The sequence below is a fragment of the Colletotrichum tamarilloi genome, assembly GCF_030869305.1.
Source record: "Colletotrichum tamarilloi strain Tom-12 chromosome Unknown Scaffold_5.1, whole genome shotgun sequence".
Lineage (NCBI taxonomy): Eukaryota > Fungi > Ascomycota > Sordariomycetes > Glomerellales > Glomerellaceae > Colletotrichum > Colletotrichum tamarilloi.
Window position 1 is genome coordinate 992,031 of NW_026849388.1, and position 19,101 is coordinate 1,011,131.

General features: G+C 52.3%; 6 protein-coding genes across 6 annotated transcripts; 3 read left to right on the top strand and 3 right to left on the bottom strand.

The window, feature by feature from the left end:
* Positions 1-2,106: 2,106 nt before the first annotated feature.
* CTAM01_02441 (uncharacterized protein) lies at positions 2,107-2,318 on the top strand (the record flags this gene model as incomplete). Its single annotated transcript, XM_060518479.1, has 2 exons — positions 2,107-2,149; positions 2,206-2,318. The coding sequence occupies 2 exons, from the start codon at positions 2,107-2,109 to the stop codon at positions 2,316-2,318; spliced, it is 156 nt and encodes a 51-aa protein (XP_060387112.1).
* Positions 2,319-4,603: 2,285 nt separating this feature from the next.
* CTAM01_02442 (uncharacterized protein) lies at positions 4,604-5,980 on the top strand (the record flags this gene model as incomplete). The annotated part of the gene is made up of 2 exons (XM_060518480.1): positions 4,604-5,031; positions 5,104-5,980. The coding sequence occupies 2 exons, from the start codon at positions 4,604-4,606 to the stop codon at positions 5,978-5,980; spliced, it is 1,305 nt and encodes a 434-aa protein (XP_060387113.1).
* A 1,224-nt stretch (positions 5,981-7,204) lies between these two features.
* CTAM01_02443 (choline/Carnitine O-acyltransferase) lies at positions 7,205-9,935 on the bottom strand (the record flags this gene model as incomplete). The annotated part of the gene is made up of 3 exons (XM_060518481.1): positions 7,205-7,353; positions 7,422-9,461; positions 9,515-9,935. 3 exons carry the CDS (start codon positions 9,933-9,935, stop codon positions 7,205-7,207), a joined length of 2,610 nt encoding a protein of 869 aa, XP_060387114.1.
* A 4,913-nt stretch (positions 9,936-14,848) lies between these two features.
* CTAM01_02444 (uncharacterized protein) lies at positions 14,849-16,709 on the bottom strand (the record flags this gene model as incomplete). Its single annotated transcript, XM_060518482.1, has 7 exons — positions 14,849-15,046; positions 15,124-15,223; positions 15,285-15,367; positions 15,466-15,757; positions 15,840-16,231; positions 16,438-16,526; positions 16,622-16,709. The coding sequence occupies 7 exons, from the start codon at positions 16,707-16,709 to the stop codon at positions 14,849-14,851; spliced, it is 1,242 nt and encodes a 413-aa protein (XP_060387115.1).
* Positions 16,710-17,266: 557 nt separating this feature from the next.
* Positions 17,267-17,768, top strand: CTAM01_02445 (uncharacterized protein; the record flags this gene model as incomplete). Its single annotated transcript, XM_060518483.1, has 2 exons — positions 17,267-17,511; positions 17,582-17,768. 2 exons carry the CDS (start codon positions 17,267-17,269, stop codon positions 17,766-17,768), a joined length of 432 nt encoding a protein of 143 aa, XP_060387116.1.
* Positions 17,769-17,880: 112 nt separating this feature from the next.
* CTAM01_02446 (uncharacterized protein) lies at positions 17,881-18,108 on the bottom strand (the record flags this gene model as incomplete). Its single annotated transcript, XM_060518484.1, has 1 exon — positions 17,881-18,108. The coding sequence occupies one exon, from the start codon at positions 18,106-18,108 to the stop codon at positions 17,881-17,883; it is 228 nt and encodes a 75-aa protein (XP_060387117.1).
* Positions 18,109-19,101: the final 993 nt, after the last annotated feature.

Here is a 19,101-nt window from a genome sequence, read left to right on the forward strand (position 1 = left end):
AATGTGATACTTCATCGCTTGGGACTCAAGTCCGTTCCCAGGTATCATCATCATGCTCACGCAGGACAACGATGTCAGAGACGCCAGCTACCGAAGCAAAAACGACACTTGAAGGCCGAAGTCTAAGGGTATAACCCATGGAGGAAGATGGGTAGTGCTCACAAAAAGAGGGAGAAGGGTGTCAGACCTCGAAGTATGGATGAAGAAGCGGGATTGCTTGCATGGTGGAATTAGTTTGCACATGGGGAAAGGACTCAAGCGGTAAAATTTCTTGCAATCCAAAATGTTGAACACAGCAGGTAGGCTATCCCATCTCTAAGATCCCGGCATATCTAGCTTGAGAGCGACGGAAGCATGTTCATTGGGGACGGCGGGCAGATTTTCAAGCCCAATTTGAAGTTAGACCATCTCTTCATCCTTGGCTTTCTCTCCCACAAACGTCTTTGGTACTTGATTACCGGTAGCTTTAACAAAGCGTTGCTTAATTATATGGTTGTGATGATTTGAGATCCTGTCTCAGGCTGGGTTCATTGGTGCCAGCACAGTCACCAGTATGTCACTATTCTGCCGTAGTAGCTGATCAGTATCGAGATTGAGAGGTATAGGCCCTCTCACATATAACACCGACTCCCAGAGACTGATACATGGTTGCTTTCCATTCAGTATAATGAATTAATTCATGTGAATGATTCATGTTTTTTGTGCCAAAGAAACGGCACCACAAATTTGGCAATACTGTAGGCAAGACGCCTGGGCAACCCAGACAACGCTGACAATGGCGAATCATAGCATGCCCAGCCAACAAGCCTCATAGGTATGCAACTAAGGCTGGTATACTAGTCAATAAGAAAGATCTTCATCGCCTCATCGCCAACTCTGACTACGCCTGGTGCCTCGTTCTCGGTTCGATTCGAGGCCCTAGACTTGGAGGGATCCATCGGTGGCTACCTTATGTCGGTGCAGAGAGACAATCGACCCGACGGATACAATGGAACCTTAACAGTGGAGTACAGAGATTAGAGGGGCGAGGTTTGAAAGCGGTTAGAGGAAGAGCTATCTCCCAATCGCAAAGCATCCTTGCCCTCCGGCGAGCCACTGAGGGACGTCAAGCAATAGCGCACTATCTAAGCGGAAGTTGTCTTCCAATCAAGCGCCTGCCTGCCTTCCTACCTACCCAGAAAGGGGGACGCATGGCAGAGGTACCTTCTACTGATGTTTTGGAATGGGATATTTGCGATTTCCGCTCTGTTGGCTATATGGCCTTTGCTGTAGCAATCTATATGGTCAATACGTATGCAAATAGGCCCGGTTTTCTTTTCTCTTTGACGCGAATTATTGATGGCGAATTTCCTCTGACTCTCGTCAATCCCAACTGAAGAAGGCTATTCATCTGCCATATCAGGCCAAGATTTAAGACGGAGGGGCGCACCTGCCGTCAAATTAATATCAACACCGTAGTATGTAAGGTAGGTGGAAGGTGGGTAGTAGGTGGCCCGCGACTCAATGACAAAGTCTACATTCAGCAAAAGGAACGGCCTCTGCCCTGCGCATCTTCACCTTCTCCCCTCTCCCACAGATTCCATCGACGACGATGATATGGACTTCACCCTGCTTATATTCGACTTCATTCTTCTACTTCTACTTCTACAACACATCCTGCACTCGTAACTCTGGCTTTCAGTTCGAAAATCACACCATCAAGCCAACGCCGCTGATCGGAATCTAGTCGACAGGGAAGTAAGCGCTGAACTCCTCAAGCTATCGTTAAAGATTAACATGATCACATTAATATGATGTGAATGGCCTCGAATAACAGACCCCTCGACGCCCAAGCTTTCCACAGCCTCAACGGGCTTCGAGCGCAGAAAAGTTCTGACGCTGACGAATGCCGATCTCACTGTCGATTACGACACAGTGGAGGCAATTTTTGGGACTCTTGTCGCGCGCGCGGCTACTAGTGACGTTGTTTCTGACTGGACGTCTCCGATCAACCCGAGATTTCGGGCATTAAGGCACGGCGGAGTCGTCAACGTGGTGTTCGCAACTAGGCCTGCTTGCGCCGTGGCACTCGAAGTACTACCGCCCGGGTTTCAACTTTTCGGTCGAATGGTCACTGTGGAGAGTTTGAGAAAAAGTACGTTCATTAAATGTAAGTGTACATCGATCCCGTTGTCTCTTCTCCATACTACCTTGATCAATACACAGCGTCAGCTACGGAGTCGAGCTGCCGCCACCGCCAACCCTACTTTCCCTGCCGTTGTCAACCTCACTCTTGCCGTTGTCGTTATCCCTACTCTTGCCCCGGTCGTCAAACCTAGTCGCGACGGATGCTACACTCACTGTTACCCATACTCGTGGCGCACGAGGTTGACAAGACCCCAGCACGCTAGGAGAAGGAGGAGGGCGCACTGCTTGCCGAGAGTGTCAACCATACTTATGAGGTACTTGACCCTGATATGTCTGTGCCTCAGTAAGACGACTGAGCAACAGCAGTATGACTCTGAAAATATTCTCATCTACATTCTACCCGAGCTTATAACCTGCTTTATCTCCCTCCCTCAAGGTGTTACCCCTTCTTCACCTCCAACCTCCCCATGGGTAACCACCTCCTTCCCTCTTTCCATAGTAAGCTATGTAAATCTTCCATGATGGACGATCTCCATCTTACAATGGGGCCACTTCCTAAGACTTCGGTCTCAAAGGTCGCTTTGGCAGCTCTGCGGAGTGTGGGTTCGATTCCCACAGCGATCACCAAAGAAGCAGCAGGACACCTGCATAACCGCCAGGTAGATTTCTGACACTATTTTATAGTATTGCCTCAAGACCACTACTCAGTATGGAATCGAATTCAGGCGGGGAGGTGTCTTTGCCCTCGATGCTTGGGCGGCGATGTGCTAGATGGCAGCAGCTGAGAGCTTGTTTTGCGATTCAACCTGACCGCCGAAAAGGGCTTATCAATTCACAGCGTGAGACCCTTTACGATGAAGTAATGATGGCAGTTGTCATTGCAGAGGAAAGGCATATATGTCGGCGCCATGGGTCTATGTTCCCAACATCACCGAGCTTTAAGCAATGTGTCGATAAGAGCTTTGCAGGAGGCCAGCAGAGGGTTCACGCCTCCTCTTTCGTTGCACCTCTTGTAGACTTTCCCGAAGCATCTCTCTAACAGTGTTCTGTGCCTCTCAACGGTTTGCCTAGCCATGGTGCCATTTTAGCCATTAAAATTCCGGCCAACCTGTCCAAATTCTCGGTAAACATCCTCGATTGGCAAGACTTGTTGTTTTGATCGTTCTTCACACGTTCTTTCGCACGTCCGCTTCGGGAACAGATGGCAGACGGAGCATATATCTTGTATGGTGTTCAGGCGGGAGCCGCTAGCTATCCGCTTTCGCAATTTGAACAAACAAGCACAAGGCAACGAAAAAGACCAGAGAGTCACACATTAGCTACTGATTCGGAAATCAATTGAGCTATGGGGCCGTTTTCCCATCTAAACCTGACCTAGGGAAACAAGCACAGGCCCGAGGCTGAAGCCTGCTTTCAGGCGGTGGTCTTGTCTAATTAGCAAATGCGAGAGAGGACTAGTGCAGCATACCTTCGTCGAAAGCTAGTCCGCGATGGCCTAAGGGCGCCAGACTCACACGCCGGATAGTCCTCGATCAACACGCTAACAGCGGGAAACCTGACTTCCAACGGCAAGGTATGATGCTTATGGCACTCTCGGTTCCAGCGAGGAAGGATCCGATCTTCACCTTCGGCGTCCTCTTGGGAGGGAACAAGACCCCACTGGCCCATTTATCAGGGTTCGTCATATGCTCTTCGAGAAGACCCTAGATCTAGGCAACAATGTTGCCATAGCTTCCAGACTTGCACGGCAGCCGCCAATCCCTCATCAGAGTCTTATCAATTCGACGGCGCTTTCAGCAAGTCTTTTGTGCTACATTTTGGCTACACTCTGTGGTGAAGTATCTTCCTAAAGACCGAATAATCTGCTATTTCTGGGACGTCTTATCCTCCCTGCGCAACAACACTTTGTCCCAGCTTCTATTCTTCTGCCATGTCTTTGTCTCCACCCCCGCCATTCTCTTCCTGTTCACCCTTGGTGCAGCAGCCCCGGTGGCTTTTGTTCCTCTCTTTCCGTCCACGCTAAAAGCACTCTTGTTATTCAGCTTTGGCAAGCCACAATGATCTATCTCTTCTGCAATTGGTCTGGTTAGACCCCAGATGCCTGACTAGCCCATCCTCCCAGAAAACTAAGCTCTCTAGCTAGTCTAGGGCTGAGCAATTCGCGGATCTACTGTTGAAGTCAATCCGAGCATGAACCGGTCCCGGGCGGTGCTTACACCTCATAGCTCGCTATCAAGACAACTCGTACCTTGGGACAGTGCCCCGAGAGCGCCCTTTGTGGAACAACAACGATGGAAACAGATACGGGAATACAAAGAGGGCTAGGTTTATAACCAAGACATTTAGCCCATCCGCTCTACGAGCGGTGTTCCCCTTCTCTTCTGTCTTGTTTGATCTCCCTCGAGTCAACTTGACGCACAATACTGTAGATCGAGTCCTCGCCAGTCTCATTAAACCTGTTCAAAGTTCCATCAAAATGGTGAACAAATCCAAGTCCCTCGCTGGTTTGGCGGCTCTCTCAAGCCTTGCCAATGCCAAGATCTACGAACTCCCCCAGGCTACCACTTCATTCAACTTTCCTCTCGACCAATTCAGCCCTCAGCCGACCAAGGCCCCCGCTTACGCTGACTTGAGGAAAAGGCAAGCATCAACAACAACTACAGTCCTCGTTGCGCCAGATAACACTTGTGGCTACATCTCCGGGCGTGCCGGCGCGGCATACACATGCGGGACCGCCGCCAGCTGCATCTTCTTCACATCGGTGAACAGAAATACCCCTGGCCGAGTTGCCTGTTGTGACGCCAGTGATTGTGGTGCCCGGCGGACATGCTACGATTCTAAACAGGTCTCGTCGTCTAGTCTCTGTGATGGTGGCTGTCTTGTTGATCGCTTCACCTTGAAATGGTATGTATGATCTCGAAGATGGTTCTTTCTCCAGACGTGATGAGTACTCTAAAAGACTGATATCGTGTTCAGTACCAACACTGCTCGACCATACTGCAACACCATCTCCTTCGCAGACGGCATCTTTGACTACTGGTGTAATACGGCAGATATCTCGACCCCGCAAGCCGCGACGACCACTTACGCCGGCGGACCGGCGCGCAACTGGACACCGCTCGCCCTGACAGACGACACCACATCCAGCAGTGTCATCCGGCCAGCCAGCTCCGGAGTCATCACAGGCACCGCTAGTGGTTCCGTGTCCGCGCCCTCTATAACTACCTCTCCTGACAACGATAATAATGGCGGGATCAACAACAATAACAACAGCAAGTCCTCGACCCCCGTCGGTGCCATCGTCGGAGGCGTCATCGGCGGCATCGCCGTCATCGCACTCATCGGCTTTGGAATCTTCTTTATCCTCCGCAAAAAGAAGAAGACGCAGCAGCAACCCGGACCCGGACCGCACGGCCAACCTCCCATGATGAACCAGCAGCAACAGCATCAGCCACCACCAATGGGCTACGCTCCGGCGCCCCAAGGCTCGCCGGCACCGTACGCCGCCCAAACACAAACGCACTCCTTCTACGAGCCAAAGTACGATGGCCAGGGCGGATATCCGCAGCAACACTACGGCAGCACGCCCCCTCCCCCTCCTCAACAGGGCGGCGGCTACCAGCAACCCTACTACAGCGGTAACATGGCGGTCCCCGATCGCGCGGACACGACGAGCCCCAGTGCCATGTCTCAGGGAACGCACAGTAATCGCCTCAGCACGCGACCCGTCAGCCCGAATCACCCACAAGGCGGCTTCCAGCAGTTTGGCGGTGGTGGGCAGCCACAGCCGACAATTCACGAGGCGCCTGCGAGTGGCGATGGGCACAAGGGGCAGATGCACGAGCTTGCCTAGTTGCGTTTGTGAGGCGGTTGAAGCTATTGTCAATCTTGATCGTCGTTGTTACGACATGAGGCTTTTGTGTTCCTGTGTATAAATTTGTGTATCTTATTTGGGAAAGTTTCTTCATCGTGGAAGCGGTCAGTTGGTTAGCTACACAGACTGTAGCGACCACCCGACCGCCCGTCCAGGGTGAACTTGGTGTATTGGGGTTGTACCAGACTCGGGCTTTATGATTTATATCCTAATGAAGGTTGCTATCTTACAAAGAGATGTGTATGAACCTCTTGGTTTTGGCGGGGACTGACGGGCCTTTGAGAGGTTGATTCGCCCTTCGTCTTTAATGATATCTGAGCATGGTTCTGAGATCAATCGAGAAAAACTGATCCTTTGACACTTCTGGATTGGAGTAACGTTACAGAGTGAATCAAAAAGTTCCAACACGTGTAAAGATCGTACTCGACACGCAGCAGGCACAGCAGTTTCGTGCAACGTTTATGGACTAGGCTACCAAGGAGGGCATTAAGAGTCAACGACAAAACAGGACTCCGGTCAACGAATAAGTATTACTTTACTAACAAAGACTACCTCCATTATTACCCCTACTCTCGTCCTTTTGCCAACCGCCTTTATTACTATCGCTTTCCCCTTCCTTATGACAACTACCTCTGTTGCTACCTCTGCACTACGTCTCCTTAAGGTATATTATGTAGGGGATACATGCTGGATGAACAAGATTACTCCTCGAAAGTAAACTGGATCCAGACTCACAAGAAAATGTCTTCCTTTGAGCAAACGCAAATACATCACAGGCATGTTCCCCAGAGGCGGTATCCGCGCCTTTGCAAGGTGATCAACCCAAGACTGGCTCGCTGATCTATAATGCCTCGAGTACAGCCGGCTGCCAAAGAAGGCAGATGGACGGTGTAGAAGTAGCGAAATGTCACGAGGTCACTCGATTGCGTGAGAAATAGTCTTGGGACTTGGAAACACAATCTAAGTAGATTTCTTCCCTCCTTCGCGCGCTGTGTATCCAAAGGGGTAAACGTCTTCCTCGATACCCTATTTACACGCTTCAATATTCGAGTATCGAGCTTCGTACTGGCCAAAAAGACCTCGCTCTGCTGACGTGTATACCAACACAGATCAGCTCACACACGCAGCAAATACCACAGCATTTCTCCGTGATGCAGCGCAGTCACGGTTCCACGATGCTTCTACCCGTCCATCCAGACAACGCTAATAGTCAATCAGCCGCAGCTTCTTCCCAATCTCCCTCCGGCGCGCCTGTACTGCCGCGCGCTCAGAGGGTTTCGTCTCTCCGGGGTCCATGTTCTCTCCGCGAGCCTTGAGTGCTTGGAGAAGCATGCCTGCGTCAAAAAAGCCGTCTATACACATTTGGTGTCAGCAAAAGCTATTTGAAATGGAATTTGAACGAAATGAAAGAGCAACTTACATCCTCCAAGCTCATCATCCTCACTAAGCGTAACACTCTCCTCCGTAGGCGACTGCGTGCCCGTCGAAGACCTCGCGACAGAGGTCTTGATGGCGTCGTGCGCGGTAATAAGTCGGCCGCGCGACTTGATCCCCTTCGGCGGCTTCGGCCTCGCCTGGAGATCGAGCTCGCGCGCGCGTGTCTGCTTGGCGGCGCCCATGCCCGCACCGCCGGTGCCGCGGCGGGACGTGATGCGGAGGATCCGTCGCACCTCGAGGAGGTAGCTCTCAAGCGTATCGACGAAGCGTTTTGTCTGGCGGTGCTTACTCGACACGCAGATGGAGATGCTCTCGTCCTTGATGATGTAGCCAATGCCGAAGCCGTCACCCGACGTGGGGCCGAAGCCGAACTGGCGCAGGGAGGGGTTGCCGCAGTTTGATGTCGACATGATTGTGTTGTTGAGCTTGTCCCAGCCCGAGTCGGCGAAGATTTGTGGCATCGAGGCCTGGTTGTTGCCGTTGCGCGAGTTGGTGCTGTCGCCGCGGGCGCGGCCAGTAGAAGAGGACTGCAGCTCGGCGCCGTTGAGGGAGAGCACCGAATCCCGGCCGGGGCTCCCGACGGCGGACTCGCTGACGTCCTGCTCCGAGAGGGCGTCGATGGGGCTCGAGTAGCCGTTGGAGCTGCCGGAGACCTCATCGTCCATGGAGCGCTGCCAGGTGCAGAAGAGGGCGTAGAGGTGGCGGTCGCAGCCCTCTGCCTTGGCGCACTCGCGCGTGCTGTTGACGTGTCGCTGGCACGCCTTCCTCAGGGCCTCGACCTTGTGCTCGGCTGGGTTGTCAGCCCAAAACGTCTGGACAAAGTTGACTGACTCGTCCGAGACGCTGCGGATGGCCTCGGTGCGGCCATGGAGGAAGATCTTGGTCATGGCGGGTTCGTAGGTACACTCGACACGGCCGTAGAGCCCGTAGTAGGCGGCCTGGAAGGCCATCTGCACAAAGGCGTCGGGGGAGAAGCCCATCGAGGTCATGAAATTCTTGCCGTAGTGCTTAAAGTCGAGCGTCTTGAACTCATTTTGCTCAATGAGGTCGGCGAGACGGGTCTCTGCAAAACGGACGGCGACGCTGAGCTCCGGATTCATGTCCCACTCGAGCTTGTGCGGCGTTGTGTTGACCTCGCCGAAGCTGTCCGGATCGCGCTTCGCCGGGTCCGGGCTGGTGGAGGCCCAGAGGGTCGGGGCTTGGCCGTTGATGGTCCGGGCGAAGCGGAGGATGGTGTCCGTGTACACGTCGCTGGCGAACCGCAGCACCGTGTGACCGTCGACACCTGTGTGCTCAAAGTTGATTCCGGCGCTACCGTTCTTGCATACAATAATTTGCAGCTTGTCGTACCATCTGTTGGTACAGGTTCCGATTTGCACACCCTTCTCGACCAAGCTGGTGCCGCATAGCATATTACCACAAAGAGCGTCAGCGTCAACCGGCTCGGTGTAGTCGAGACACAGAACGAAAAGGGCCGAATCGACAATGCCCAAGCAGTCGGCGTTGTTTGAACCTTCTTCCCGTGTCAGGACATCTCTCAGTCCTGACCAGATCTTCCGGTTTTCCGTGCTGAGAACGCCAAGGGCCCCCTTGGCCGCATCCTGAATCGGCGTTTGGGCAGCATCGTCGATGATGGTCTGCAGGTTGATGGACACATCTTTCTCGCTCATGATGAGATCATTGTTGTCGTCCAAAACGTCGAACCAGTAGAATTGGCCGTGGCACATGACAATGATGTGCTTTGACTCTGGGTCCTGCTCGATCTGGCATCCATTTTCCGTGGGTACACGTGCTGTTCCGAAGAGCCTAGAGTATTGGTACATGCAAAGTGGCTGGCCTTTAACCGTGTCTGGAGGCAACTCTTCCTTGCGAACTGCTCTCACGAACTCCAGGGCCGACACCACGAGCGATGCCGCTCGGGTCACTTGGTTGTTTCTTGCAGGAGTGGGATCATCTTCCAGCAGGAAAAACGGGTTGAGATTAAGGACAACCGGGTTATCAAAGTTTAGGTATGAATCATACCCTTATAAGTGGGTTGTCAGTCAAGATTGAGCCAACGGGTGCAGATGGGCTTACAAAATTGTTCAATATAACTCGTCTTGTCCTGTGCGTACGTCTTCAGCTTTTCCTGCAAAGCCGGGCCATCGTGCTTCAGGAAGTCCTGTAGCGCCTGCTTGGTCTCCGAATGTTCTCGCGCAGACTGTAACGGCTTGAGGGCAGTGAGATACTTTTGCGCGGTAGCTTCCAATTCGGGGATAGGCAAATGCTTGAGCTTTTCCTGGGCAGCGAATGTGACACCGCCCTCGACGGACTTGTCTGTGTATACTGCCATAGAGCGAGTGGCTTCTGTACTCTGCTTCGGTTTTGACGGTTCGACTTGTTTCCAAAGATCTGAGGTGTCTGGGATGGAACGTGGAACCGAGGAAGGAGGAATGGCCTTTTCGAGAGTCTCACCGAGTGGCCTAGGTCGCGAAAAGATTCTGACTTGAGTGGGCATGGTTGTTAGCGGAAGGTAGGTCCTTTCTTTATGCGTAGAGAGGCGAGACGTTGGTGCTGATGTTCAATCCGCGCAGCGCCGTGCGGTAGAAGTAGTGGCAGTCTTGGAAGCAAAAAGGTGGCATTACACCAGACAATGCTACAACATCTGGACGACTGAGAATAGTGTAATAGATAGGGAGGGAGGGAAGAGAGAAAAGAGGAGACAGCTCGGCTACAGGAAGGGGAATGGACTAGGGATATATCGACGGGCCTAAGGAAGTTCGGAAGAGAGAGGGAGAGGCTGACAAAGTGAAGTCAGGGTGGTAGGCACTAGCATACTGAGAAAGAGGCACATCTGTAAGGCGGATGAGATAGGTACGAAGTACAGACGAGATGGGATCAAGTGGAACCCCCCACAAAGACGACTAGGATGGGGCTGGCATGCAGATACCAGTTCACTCTGGGGTCCCGGGGTCTCATCTCGAGGGAACAGGACGTCCTTTCACATGTGGAACAGAGGTCTTGAGGCATCGTACCGCAAGGCCGGAAGCAAGCGCTTGATTGGGCTGGCGGAAGACAGGAAACGGGGAGGGGACTGGCACTTCGGGAAATCCGCGCTGGCTGGGTCAGGCCCTGCGAGGCAGAGGGGAGCTTGGCTTGTGAAACTCGCTCCGCAGGCCCGATGCGAAATGATAATATGGGTGCGGCCAGTTTCGTAATCTGCCGAGACTTTATGGATAAAAGACGAAGCAAGACAGGGGAAAGAAAAGCAATGTCACCTACCGGCGCAGTCGAACCAGCTGTTTGCGGCCGCTGGTTATCTTTTTAGATGAAGATGTTGAACGTAGTTGGAGTAGAGAAGAATTTGCGGGCGAGATTGACGATTTGTCAAGTTGAAGTTGACTTCTGTACAATAGCTTAGTTAGAGATGGCTGGCTCTTTGGTCAAGACATGCTGCCTGGTCGTCCTCGGTGAAGGCATCCGTCAGATGGACCTGTCTAGCACGAGGACAAGCAGAGACACAGAGGCACAGGTCAGTATGGGCACCTGTCACTCACCTCGTTACACTTCAAACAATCGGATTGTCAATAGTATCCACAGGCTACTACTGTAAGGGACTGGGTTGACCACGAGAAGTGAAGAGGAGTCGAGGCAGGATGACGGGGATGCAGTAAATAGAATTCGAGGACTAGTTCCGGGATGCGACTCGACGTTACTGGGAGTGAGCGGGTTGTCGGCTACGATGAAGGCGGCGGCGCGGAAGGAGGGATAGAAGAGAGTGTGAGCGTGCGCGTGTGCGGGTGCGTGAGAGGATGACCGAGCGAGTGAGTGAGTGATGAGTGAGTTAGTGAAGGGTGTGTGATGCAATGAAGGCGATGGGCGCTTCTGGAAATCCGACGTCAGGCCCCACAAGCAGGTGCAGGCGCAGGTCGCAGATGATTTGTCTTGTAATACTCTTGGAGTCTTGGTATCCGTAGACTTGGGGTTGGGGAAAAGTGCTTGGCTGAGCCGGTTCAGGCTGCGAACCCCACGGGGTCGTGGACGTGGCGTTGGTGATTGTGAGTGAGCCTTTCGGGCGAAGGGGAATACCGCAACAACGTGGCAATGGACGGCTCTGGTTGGACGGACGAATTGAGCACCGGTTTGGCATGCGCTTAATGCGACCTTGGTGTATGTACTCCGTACAGGAAGACCAGGCCAGGGCACAAGGGTTGGGAGTGTGTGTGGGCTGTGAGTTGCGACACACCTCGAATGCGCTTGGCGGCTGACTGATTCGGTGCGAAGGTTGTGCTGGCGTGGGTTTTGCTCGTGAAAGACACCGGGGAGACACGGAGGCTAAGGTAGATGAAGAAGTTGGATGGTGGATGGGTGAGTGGGTTGTCGAAGATTGATGACCCAACCGCTTTGGAGTAGACTTCTTCAGCAAACCCGAGCAGCTGTATAAATGCCGGCATTCAGGTTGATCATCGATGTTGCGCCGGTTCAAGGTTGAGAAGCATGAGAGATAGCCTCAGTCGCATTCCACGAGTGGAGGTCGAAGAGAAGAACTGGAGCCGGAGAGAGTGAGAGAAAAGAGGGGAAGCCGGGAATTGTGGGTAACAAATCGTCCACTTCAGTTCCCCCCGCGGGATGACCTAGAGTTATTAATTGGAGAAAGCGCCAGGGTCCAGCGAGGAAGATGTACGAATACTCCGTACCAAGGTACTTGCTTCGTCTCTTCTTTCTCCCCTTAGGCGACGATAATAAGATGCAGGAATGGCCACAGAGGTAGAAAGACTGGATGGGGCCTGTATTCGTACCTTGCTGCGTCTGAAACCTGTAACCTTGCTGGATCGTGGATGCGGGTTGAGTCCAGTTACTGTGTACTAACTGACATGTGCCCAGTTGCGAGCCAAGCAACTATAGCGGCGATCAGGACCAGCGGAAAGTCTGTCAGGCTCGGGACCTTGGGGGTCGCTTTGCGGCGGTTGGGGTCCGGTTGGTTTGTTTGGCGTGCGGGGGTTTTCTTTTCGTCTTGTTTTCTTCCGTCGCCGAGTTGCCAGTCCTTTTGGGTAGTGGCCCGCTGCTTGAGAGTCGGGAAGCAACAAGAAGCAAATCTGGTCTTCCAGTGGTCGTTCGCAAAGTCGAGAATAGATTTCGGCGCTTCTTCAAGAGTCCGGGTTGAGTTGGGCAAGTTCAATGATGATGCTCGACTTTGGTTCATGCTATATCTGCTCCGGGAATGAGGAACAACCCCTCACGGTCATGTTGGAGAATAGTCGCTCAGGTGACACTAGCAATGACGATGCTGCTTGTCACTGAAGCACGGCTAGTCGCTGGTCTGTCTACTAGATATGACCTCCGAGTTGAGGCCGGCAGACTCCATCTAAATCATCATCCTGTTTAACGGCATCAGTGATTGACGCAGTTGCCAGGCTCATGTTTGTCCAGTGCGCAGCTTCCAGCACCCCTCTCCTTCACGAAACTCTTCCACCTTCCCGAGGACACCTATCAATTAGTTAGACACAACTCGTCAAAAGTCTAAGATGCATCGGACGAAGAAAATAGAGCAGCCTGGCGTCGGCCGGGGAAACGCAAGTGGCTAACAAATCAACGGCCTGGACCGAACCACCCGAACGCCGCCGGCCGACCCAACCCAGCCAAAGAATAGAACCAAACCAGTCCACTTTGTGGTTGACCTCTGGATTGCCGATGGTAAATCAAATCTCCTCCCCTCGCCTGTCTGCTGTTCGGATCAAAGGACGTTGGAAGACGTGGGACGCTGGCGGGGGTGCTTGGGTTTCCCAAATTGGACCAGCACCGCAGGACCGCAAGCAGCCGCCCCACTGTGAGGTGAGTACCAAGGTATCTTGGTGAACGCTCCACAGTGAGAAGGAAGCAAACCGTCCAAGTGGGTGACAACATAGGAAGTCAACAAGATTGTAACGCCTACTTACCTGCTTATTATGCCTAATGTTCTTGTTATTGTTCTCGTTCTTTTTATTCTTTTTATCATTTCTGCTATTAGTCTTGACTTTTGTATATTCATTAGAGAATATTCTTCAAAGGTTGAGTAGGAAGAGGGATAGAAGAAGCAGAAATAATAGGAAACGGGCTAGGGAGGGTACCGATAGAGCGGCAAGCGATTTTGTCGCCCACTTGCCGCCTGTCCGGGTCACCTGCAGCTTGCGCCCGAAGTGCCCTGGGGAACCTGCCACCGCCGCCAGCTGACACGCAAAGGAACATCATTTGCCTCTCGTCTGGTTGGTCCGGTCAACCTGCCCTTCCATGATGAAGACAGGACCTTATCGAGAAAATTCCGGGGCTGCGGAACCCTTCGCCTGTGGGGGGAGCTGCCATGAGGTCGGGTGCTGGTGACACAGCATCCAGTGCTTCTTTTTCCCCGCCATCTGCATCTGGCATTCAGCTCTGCGCCAAGTTGCCTGATGTCTGATGACAGCTCTCATCCACATCCACTTTCGTACCTACTGTGAAGCCGAATGACTGGGATCTTTCGTATGTATTTGGAATATGATGCTCACGTCTCTTATCCTGCAATATGGGACAGCGCAGATAGACAACGCGGTTCTGTTGCCGCCTCAATTGCAGGGCCAAGCTACGATTGCTCGTTTGGCCACAAGCTGGGCGACTTTCGGCGGTCTCTCTATATATGCGTTTCACGACACCGAGTTGCCGGCCTTTCGGCTCCGGAACAGAACCGGCCCCACTTCAACTTACATGACATGACGGTTCGGGACTTCGGCAACGACGCAACGAGTAAGTCTCTCACTCAAGGAATAAGATCGATTTCTCATTTTGATTGCCGATCCTCCCTATATTTGTACCGCTCTTGCTTCTCATAAGCACAACCTCATTTGCTATGTAATTTCCATTCCCCAGCTTGCACCCGGAACAGCGCCGATGAATGAGAGACAAGCAATGAGGTTAGTCTCCTTCGAATGCCCTCTATTATCAGGCGGTGTCACGTTTCTCGATGTATTTGTGGCTCGCAAATTTCGATTTTACTCACAAATGCCGTCTACGTGATACAGTCTCTCAACTCATAGCAAATATCCAAGTCTATTCAGCAGTCATCAATCAGGCGCCTCTGTCAAATTGGAAATCATACACGAGGTAGATTATTATGTCAACTATATCTAAGTGTTGGAATCCTAAATACTGAACTGAAAACCAGCCTCCATTTCTACCGCATATTCCCGATACTACGGTGTCTCTCCCATATGTACCATAAGCATATACAAAACCCCAAGTCCGTCATGAGGCTCAATTCGTAACCCACGCTCTGCCTGAATCTCATATTAAGGGAGCGCATAACAGGCTACCGGAGACTCAAAAGTATCTCGCTCACGGTCAGCGCAGACTCCCGAGGACAGAGCAGCTATCACACCACCGCCACCACCCCAGCTGTATCGACTTGGTATTACCCAAAATTTAGTAGTTGTTAGGGCAGCGAATCATCTGGTTGGAAGCGGTAGGACGGCCACCGCATCCGTGGTAGGCCATGGAGTAGCACAGTCCGTGGGCGCTGGCACCGCCGGCGTCCTTGTCGGTGTGGACGGCGTGGACCTCGTAAGGGGTGACGGTGGGGGCCTGGCAGGCTCTCTTGGAGTTGGCATCGATGTACTGGGTCTGTTTTTTTGGTTCTCTTGTCAGAAACAGCTCTCTCTCTCTCTCTCGCGATAGATACCAAAGGGAATTTTACTTACGACGATGACGCCCTTGTCGACGCTGAAGTGAGGTCTCTCCCAGAGGAAGCAGACGTTGAAGGCGCCGCAGGTGCCAGAGTAGCTGATACCGGTGGTGACACTGTTGGAAGTGTGTTAGTAACAGGTTCAGAATCTAGGGGAGATTTGTGGGTGCAACTGACCTGTCGGGAGATTTGCTGATGCTGAGGCCAAAAGTGCTCAGGAAGGTAGAGACGGCCTTGGTCCAAGTGTTCTTACCGCCGAACTAGAATCCCTGGGTTAATTTCACAAGCTTTCGATATAATGGCAGAAACCCCTTGTGGGTACAAGGCCTCTCTTTCGGAGGGGAGGGGAAGAACTTACTCCGGGAATACCAATGGAGCCTCCAAGGGTGACGGCGGAGGTGTGAGTGACGGAGACAGTCTTGCTGATAGAGCCGACACCACACTGGGGGTCCGAGACGTAGTGGTAGTATCCGTAGACGTTGTTGTTGAACGACTGTCTCACACCGCGGTGAACGTAGTTGGTGCAGCTGCTGGAGCATCGCAGCCTGTCGTCGTAGAAGCACATATCGGGGAAGGCTCTCTTGCTGACATGGCTGGCGGGTACGTGGACTTCCGAGTCGGGGTTGCTGGCGAGAGCAACCATGGATGCTCTATGGTTGCAAGTGTTAGTGGGAAACAATTCCAACCATCGTATGATGCCCTATGATGAGCAGTAGAAGGGGGGTCACGCACTGGTAAGCCTTGACTTCCTCATCCGTGGGGATGAAGTTGCCCTTGGAGTCAAAGTACTCGGGGAGGCTCATGTAGTGCGCCTTGAACTGATCCGTGGTGAGGGCAGAGATGTTGAAGTCCTGGTAGGTCAACTGCTTGCCGTCGATCTCGACCTGCTTGTCCATCATGGGGAGTCCCTCGTAGAGGGCCGAGTCGGGCGTCCACTTGTTGTAGTCGAACGCCTCTTCGGGCTTGTAGGTCGGCAGGTCGGCCGCATCCCTCTCGAGCAGGGATGACATGCCCTCCAGGGACGAGGACGACTCCAGGCGGGAGACCACACCAGCTTGGACCTGGCCGAGGGCCATCGCCACAGAGAGTAAACGAAGCATGTTTAGAAGCTTAAACAGATTTTTCTGATTAGGTGAAAAAGAAGGTGTGGCTTGGAAGGATTGAGCTTGGTCTGTGTGAGGAGACTTGGAAAGAAGAATGCGGAGAGAGCGAACCGGAGTGAGCGATGCTTGGCAGAAAAGCTTGTCGTTAAGCATGAAGCTCTGTCGTTTATTATATCTTTTTTCACGAAGCTTCAATTCCCCTCTCCATCATCGTGGACCCTCCTCACCCCCTCAACCTCCTCAACCTCCCTATCCATCCCACTTCGCCCGCACTTTCGCTCTCGGAACTTGCCTGCCGTCGAAACATGAGTCTGTACTGGAGTCCAGATAACAAAGATTAACGAATGCCCTCACATGGGTTGCTCTGACTCGGAATTGAGTTTGGATTTTCGCTGCTAGCACGCTGCGCACCTGACCGTGTTGAAATGAGAAAAGTGAGGATCGCGCGAGCACATACCAACTTGAATGGTTGAACCAGCGGTCTATTTCCCGCAAGCATGTTTAGAGTTTCTAGAAGCTCAGACAGAAGCTCTGACAAGTTCGTATAATTACGATGTTGGTCCAAACACTGACTCGCACCTATATTAACTTATCATGCTAGCTTGAGCTTCCAGACTAGAAAACCATCAAACTTCACCAGGGTTCTGGCACGTGTATTCCGATCTGCCCTTCTTCTTGCACCATATGGCTTTGATTCTGCTCAATGTTGCTGACCGTTGCTCGGGTTTGCTCGAGTCAGACTGTCGAAAGACTAGTTGAGTTTCAACGAGAAATAATATCAGCACGTAAAGTGCACCAATATCGAACAAAGACTAGACTAAGTCATGGAGATTATGTGAGATAATGACATTTCCCGAGATATGGTGCCTCGAAGCCGTTGCCCAATCGCTGTATCGTTATTTTCGAACCGGAGGCCGAGAATATTGAAATATATACCACAGGTCCGGATCTCGCCAAGACAACCCCCAGTGTCACATCATCACCTCTGTTTCAATCACATATTCTTTTGACTTACACTCTTTAGTCAACAACTACCTTCTCTCACAAATCTCAAAAATGGTTTCCCTGTCGCTTCTCGCACCTTCCAAGGTCGCCTCTGCGCTGGTTCTCGTCCTCGGACTGGCTGACATGTGCAATGCGGCGGTCCAGTGCGACATCATCACCAGCGTGAACTGCGGCAAGGCCAAGCACCACTTGGGCCACAAGCTACCTACCAGCGTCGGCTCGACATACTACGTGGACGGCTTCCACGGTGGTGTCATGAACGCAAAGTTCCAGTCCATGGTCAACTCCGTCCAGGGGTGAGTCTCTCTCTCCATCGTCTCAGGTGGAGGTGATTGGTGGTGTTTGCTTTGCTAACTAGTGAGCCAGCAACTCTGAATTTGTCGACCTGACGTACAACTTCAACCTTGGCAACTACGACAGGGCGTACTGGGTCCTTCTTCCCACGTCCTTTGGTGGTGCCAACGAGTGCTTCGCGGTCTACAAGAACTGCGATGTCACAATCAGGTTCTGGGACAAGAAGGACCCCCTTCCCAACTGGTACACCCTGGCATAGATCCAGAGGGTGGTTGGCCTAAGTCTGTTACTTTTAATCCATTGCCGTCGTCATTCATATGCGCACGAAAGAGGCGGTCGCAATGGAAGTGGGCTCGCCTGGTTTTGTCGATCTAGGTGAATTTGGGGTGGAGAGGAGGCTCACGTAGGGCTGTCAAAGCAGATGACTCATACTGCGATGTAAATAATAATACCACAATGTGCATAATAAGTTGAAAGAGTCGAGTTCCCGCAGCATGAAGCAAGAGTGAAGAGACTGTGATGTTTGGCGACCCAAATGACCCAAGCCAGGAGGCCACTAGATAGAAACTGAGAAGACGTACAACAATCATGTCATTCATCCCACCGTCACGCGTACGTAACAACAATCTTCCTAATGGGCTCTGGTCTGTGGAGTTTGCTTTAAGGTATTAGCAAATAGATTCAGTTTGATCCCTAATTGTCCGTTATTGAACCCCAAAGAAAGGCAGAAAAGGCATATCGCAAGGCGCATCAGACACACGGCGTCCCGGCATTCTGGGAAGTGAACAAATGTAAAAAAGCTTCGTGTGCGTGTTCAGTGGGCCTCGTCTTAGTTCTCGAGGGGGTTAAGCTTATGGCGAAGCAAAAGTAATCAGACTGACCAGGCTGACCACACCGACTCCAGACGAACTGCGCGTGGCAGTGGCATGGCATTGACTTTCTGATTCGTGCCCGCCTGCTGCCCCGTGCCTCGAGCCTCGTGCTTCGTGCCCGGTGCCGTTTCTGCCGCCGCCCGCCCCCGCCGGCGACTCGCGAGAAATAGGACGAAGGTTTTGCTACACTACTTGGAACGAAAGAAGAAGTTGACGTGGATGGAAATTTTCGAGGAGACTGATTACGGGGTCCACTTGGCTGATGGTTTGGGGAGTCGCTCAATCAGCCGGAAATTAGGCACGAGGTTGAAGTTGCTCCACTACCCCGATAATCAGGTCGAGGTTGGCCGTTGCCTCAAAGTGTCAGCCGGCATGGGTCCGTGTTGCACCGTATCTGTCAGTTCGTCCAATCTGAGGGAAACAAGTACGGAATGCGGATCGGCGTCAAGGATACTCCGTATGACGGGCTGACACTCAGCGCAACAAGCATTTGCCAATACGGCGCCATCCGGTCGCCAAGTAATAATTATTTGATGCCATCCAATGTGGCTTTCAGAAGCAGACTCGTGGTGAATGTTTTTGATGCATCCAACGAAGGTCTCAAAGAGGATATCCATTCGACACTTGGTAAAGTTCAGAGGTCTCCGTCGTGGCATTCTCGTGCCGACTTCCGAATGACGACGATGCGAGGCGCATAAGGCCTTTGGTGCTGACAGGCGC